General features: G+C 41.4%; 1 protein-coding gene across 1 annotated transcript; it reads right to left on the reverse strand.

The window, feature by feature from the left end:
- Positions 1-1,326: 1,326 nt before the first annotated feature.
- LOC109141913 (protein NLRC3) lies at positions 1,327-5,705 on the reverse strand. The gene is made up of 4 exons (XM_027282583.1): positions 5,664-5,705; positions 4,187-4,326; positions 3,728-3,900; positions 1,327-3,110 (listed from the first exon to the last, which is right to left on the reverse strand). Exons 1-4 carry the CDS (start codon positions 5,703-5,705, stop codon positions 1,327-1,329), a joined length of 2,139 nt encoding a protein of 712 aa, XP_027138384.1.
- Between the last annotated feature and the right edge of the window lie 405 nt (positions 5,706-6,110).

Here is a 6,110-nt window from a genome sequence, read left to right on the forward strand (position 1 = left end):
TGGACTGGACTGCATTTTGCATCACAAAGCACATCAACATTAGCATCTGTAGCTCAGCTGGTCAGTTGTTCAGCCTGAGCTGGTCAGCCATTGATCACAAGGTTTGTGGTTTGAAACTTGAGCTCCTCCTGTCCACATGTCAAAGTGTCCCTGAGCAACACAATGAATGCAGCAAATTGTGGCTGTAGACAAAGTGTCTGTCAAATGACTGTAATGTAGACATATGTCATATCCTGATGAACAGGCTGATGTGATTTGTGTTCAGCTTTATTTGAACACGTTGTTCAATGAGCTGTAAAATCACTGCAGGTTGGAACTGCACTTCAATGTATTTACCTCAGTCATGTCACGTTTAACTTTTTCATTTCTATTTATTTGGTCTTAACACATTTTAAATCAATGATCTATTTCCCCCGCACATCATTTCTCACGTTCCTCTTCTCTCTATAGATGATTACACTTACAGTAACGTAACGAGCTGTTGGCAACTCGACTAACATCTTTACTTCACCCGTCTTTAACACCTGAAATACCAAATACTAGCAGAGACAAGAGGGAAAGAGAGAGAGCTTCCTTACTGTTTAGAAATCAAACTCATCTCTCATGGAGCAAAACATGAAAATAATTCATTGTTGGGAACTAAACCATTTAAAGTAGCTCTGTTCATTGAATGAGGATGAAGAGGGGGATGTTCTGTTGGCTCTTTAAGAGGGAGGATGGCCTCCACTCACATCCTCTCAAATCAAACAAGAATGATAGAGATTGTTTAAAGTGTGAAAATGGACAGAACAGTCCTTCACATGAAACAGCTCAGAAATGGCTGAGAAACAAACATAATATCAAGAAGTGCATGAAAACTGGAATGAACAAACTTCAAGTGATGTTAGCTTCAGCAGATCACAGATAATACATGTCTGTGTATGTGTGTAGAAGAAGAACAGTAAACAGAGACACTATAGAAACACACTGTATACACTGTAAAAATAAAAAGACTGTCAAAACATTTTCAGCACAAACTCTACAGTCCTTAAGTTTTTCTGCTGGATTTGTGTGGAGCCTCCATCAGCCAAACAAAGAGCGTTAGAAGATGACAGAAGCTACTTGTGTTCACTGACTTGATAGCAATAAACACAAAAATGATTTTTTTAGACGTTTGTAGTGTAACACATCTAGAATTATTTCAATCAGCAGCTTTAATACCAGTTAAAGAAAACTTTTAGAGTGTGAAGTCTGATATTGTGCATGTGTGTAAAGTGTGTATCTTTACTCTAATACTGATGGCTTCAGCTTTACATTGCTTTATAATGTTGATAATCACATCTGGACTTACACAGCCTTTCTGCAGTTCCTCATAGCTGGAATCAGTCTCCGTCTTCCCTCATCTGATGTGTTGTACTTCTGAAGGTCAAACTCATCCAGAACCTCCTCTGACATCTGCAGCATATAGGCCAGAGCTGAGCAGTGGATCTCAGAGAGTTCCTTCTCTGATCTGTTCTCTGACGTCAGGAACTCTTGGATCTCCTGATGGACTGAGTCATCGTTCAACTCCATCAGACAGTGGACCATGTTGATGCTTCTGTCAGGAGAGATATGATCACTCTTCATCTCCTTCAGGTTGTTGATGGCTCTCTGGATGATTTCTGGATTGTTGTCTGTCTGACCCAGCAGGCCTCCTAAGAGTCTCTGGTTGGACTCCAGAGAGAGGCCATGAAGGAAGCGAACAAACAGGTCCAGGTGACCATTTTTACTTTTAAGAGATTTCTGCATGGCTTCCCTTAGAAAAACATCCAAGGGTGTCTTCTCTAAGGAGTACTCCAGTACTTTTCTGCTATTGATGTAACAGTGGTACACGTAGACTGCAGCCAGAAACTCCTGAACGCTCAGATGAACAAAGCAGTAGACTGTTTTCTGGAAGATCACACACTCTCTTTTGAAGATCTTTGTACAAACTCCTGAGCACACTGAGGCCTCTGTGACATCCAGACCACACTGCTCCAGGTCTTCTTGGTAAAACATGATGTTTCCTTTCTCCAGCTGTTCAAATGCCAGCCTCCCCAGCTTCAGAAGAACTTCCCTGTCAGCCTCCGTGAACTCTTGTGGACTCGTCTCATGTCCTACATCGTACTTCTTCTTCTTCCTCTTTGTCTTAACCAGCAGGAAGTGTGAGTACATGTCAGTCAGGGTCTTCGGCAGCTCTCCTCTCTGATCTTTGGTCAACATGTGGTCCAGAACTGTAGCAGTGATCCAGCAGAAGACTGGGATCAGACACATGATGTAGAGGCTCATGGAGGTCTTGATGTGTGAGATGATTCTGCTGGACAGATCTTCATCACTGACTCTCCTCCTGAAGTACTCATCCTTCTGAGCGTCAGTGAAGCCTTGTACTTCTGTTACCCTGTCAACACATGAAGGAGGGATCTGATTGGCTGCTGCAGGTCTGGAAGTTATCCAGATGAGAGCCGAGGGAAGCAGGTTCCCCTTGATGAGGCTTGTCAACAGCACGCTGACTGATGACTCCTGTGTGACATCAGACACGACCTCTTTGTTGTTGAAATCCAGTGAAAGTCTGCTTTCATCCAGGCCGTCAAAGATGAACAGAAGTTTACAGACAGCGAGCTCCTCTGCTGTGACCTTCTGTAATGTTGGATGGAAAACATGGAGCAGTGTGAGAAGACTGAACCGCTCATCTTTTATCAAGTTGAGCTCCCTGAACGAGAGCAGAACCACCAGACTGACATCTTGGTTCTCTGAGCCCTCTGCCCAGTCCAGAGTGAACTTCAGCACTGAGAAGGTTTTTCCAACGCCAGCGACGCCGTTGGTCAGAACGACTCTGATGTGTTGCTGTTGGTCAGGTAAGGCTTTAAAGATGTCGTGGCATTTGATCGGAATGTCATGGAGGGTCTTCTTCTTCTTGGAAGCTGTCTCAAGCTGCCTCACCTCATGTTGGGTATGAACCTCTTCACTCTGCCCCTCTGTGATGTAGAGCTCAGTGTAGATCCTGTTGAGGAGGGTTCCGCTTCCTGTTTCATCACTTCCTTCAGTCACACGTTCACATCTCATCTTCAGACTGATCTTATGTTCATCTAAAACTTCCTGCAGACCACTACTCACTAAAACAGACAAAGAAGTTTGAGACAAAACAAAGAAAATGTGACAATCTGCTGATTATTTCATCAGCAATAAAAAGTGATGGATAGAAGAATATCTAGAGAAGTAAATGTTAGAAAGTCCAGTTTTGGTTTAACATCAGAGATGCTTCTTTTTCTCTTGGCCTCTGACTTTGTGTCGGTGTTGGTGTTTAAACTGTAAACTCCAAACCATGCCGCTTCATTTGTTTGTTAGAAGTTGCAGTCCCGATTGCTACATAAGAACAAAATCTAGTTTTTATGATGGGCTGAACACACAGAGAGTTTTCTCTCTGGTCACCAGCACAGACACGTGTTGATCAGATCAGATTAGCTCCAGACGTGGCTTTGCTTTGAGGGAGGAGACCATCTCAGGTTGGCTCCTGTAAATGTGAGTTCAGTCAGTCATTCATGGTCAGTCACTCATGTAGCTGCAGGTTTTTGAAGCTGTGACCACACAAACCAGATTTACACTGGCCTGGAGTTAACTTACACAGTAACCATATGCTGAAATTGACCTGAGATAAATGTAAATTTAAATGTGTACAGAGAAATCAAATAAATTAAATTAAACATATGTAACAAAATTAACATTTGCATACACTGGGGACAGGGGGAGTCTCCTGATGAAGCAGACTGGTCCCAGTATGAGGTGATGCAGTGTCTGCAGAACCAGTGTCCACAGCTGGTAGAGATCGGATCCTTCAGGACGTCCTGACACAAAACACAGCAGGACAGCTGCTCCTCCACAGGAACATGACTCCTCTTCCTCTCTCTGTGAAGACATTTCTTTATCACTCAAATGATTTGTTGACTGTTGGTGACAAAGATCAAGATTTGGACGACACTGTCTGGAAGCTCAGATGTTCACACAGTAAAAGTGTTGTTACTTTTCTGTTTGAATTCAGTTTTCAGTCTGTGATGAAGATGATTTGATTTCAACTCTCCTGCTGTCATGAACATTCATTAACATTTTTTTCTGTCTGTCTGTCTCATTAAACATAAACACTTTATTAACATTATCTTCATCAGGTCAGTTTACAGTAAAAACAGTCTCTTACTTTGAGTCTGAAGGTCTAGGTTCATGTCTGAACCATAGAGGTTCAGCTTTGGACCAGTCACTCTTGATAGACAGACAGCTGGATCCTGGAGACTCTGCTCTCTGTCTGCTGGACTGAACTCTGCAAACACCAACATGTTTCTATGAGGGGCCATTAGGGACATTATTCAGAACTCTCCTCTCACATACACATATGAAACCAAATGCATTCATGTACTATATTGAAACCTCTCACACATACAAGTTCAATGCTTTTACATACACTACTAAAGAGCTTTTACACATACTAGTGAAATGTCCCTCTGACACAACACACTGAAATGCTCTCACATGTTTTTTCAGTAGTTTTTAGTTTCAGTTGTTTGTGTGAGGTGAGCATTGTAAGGTTTGAGTTCATTCATATATTTCAGAGTTAGAAGGGTCAGAAGTAAATATAATTTATATTTGTGTTCATTGATAAAACTGTATTTCACCCATTCTGAAGAATTGAAAAATTTTAAATAAAAATAAAATAAAATAATGATTTAATCCATTTTTAGGCTGAGAATTTATGTTTAAAGGATTTATATACATGAAATAAATCTGATTTATAAAATATTTTGATCAGCTTTAATTTGATGAACTCTTAAACGTGCCCTGTGCCAGAAAACACCTTCACAACTTCAAACAGTTCAAAATGGAAAATGTAAAAAGTTCATGCTGCAGAGATTTATATCATAAAAAGTAGGATATTTAAGTAGAAGCATGCAGCAGCCTTTTCTTCATCTCAATGTATTCAAACTAAAGCTAACAACAGTGGCGTGTGTTGTGGAATTTTCTGTCCTTAGGTTACACAAGGTCACGGCAGTATTAATTGTTTGTCTTAGACTAGGTGCCACCATATCTCAACACTGTGGTGGCCAGGGTCAAAGAGACCTGTTGCTGCCTTCCTAGACATAATAGAGAGTTTGCCGTTGACGTTCCAATCTGTGTAAACAGACATCTGTGTCTCCAGACCAGAATATGCTGACAATAACACCTCCATGGATAACGACATTGTCTTGGACTAATTCTGGGGCGTGTAGTATTTGTGGTGTTATCTTTGGGTTTAAGGTTGATGCACCAGCACAAGTTCGGCAGAACGTGAGACCAACTCAGGCACTTCTGATGTACTTTGAGAGTGTCTCTAATTCTCCTTGGCCAAGCGTCAATAAATAATACAGCATAAGACATCAGAGGCTCCTGAACACTTTCTTCCTTCCTGACCTCACCATTGACCTTTGACTTCAGCAATTTCTCAACAACAGCGTGTATACCACAACAAAACATGTCAGTGCCTCAGTAACTTGTCATGTGACCTTGACCATCGATCACAACTCGACTAGACGTCTCACACTGTTCACAGGTCGACTTATTCCAACCTGCTGACGACACTGTGACACTCAGCGCTCAGTGCTAATCTCCCGCTGAGTATTTCCTGTTTGAAGCCTCACACTGACCAGGTACTGTTGATGGACTGTCAGGTGTCGTCTTGGTGTCATGATGTCAGAATATGAACAGCATGATGAAGAGGACTGTTTAAATACAAACTGTCACTGAAGCAGAACATTCTGTGGAACATTCATGGATCACACGTGTTTGTTAGAGAACAGCATGTTATGCAATAAGTACTGGAACACTGAACATGTGCTGGACATGTGTGTGTTAAAAAGTTTAGAGGTCAAATGAAGTTCACCTGGAAAAGGTCAGAGTGTGTTTTATGTGAACTCATTTCATCTGAAAGATGAATATCCTGAACTTTCTGTGAGTACTGTATGTTCATAATGTTTTTTAAAATGAATTCAGGTCAATAAAAAGTTTCCATGGCACACCTAATGTGTTCTTTATGTGATCGAGTATATTATATGTTGTTGTTGGACATAACGACGACGTGCTTTACGGTAACG

The sequence above is a fragment of the Larimichthys crocea genome, chromosome X (genome assembly GCF_000972845.2).
Source record: "Larimichthys crocea isolate SSNF chromosome X, L_crocea_2.0, whole genome shotgun sequence".
Taxonomy (NCBI): domain Eukaryota; kingdom Metazoa; phylum Chordata; class Actinopteri; family Sciaenidae; genus Larimichthys; species Larimichthys crocea.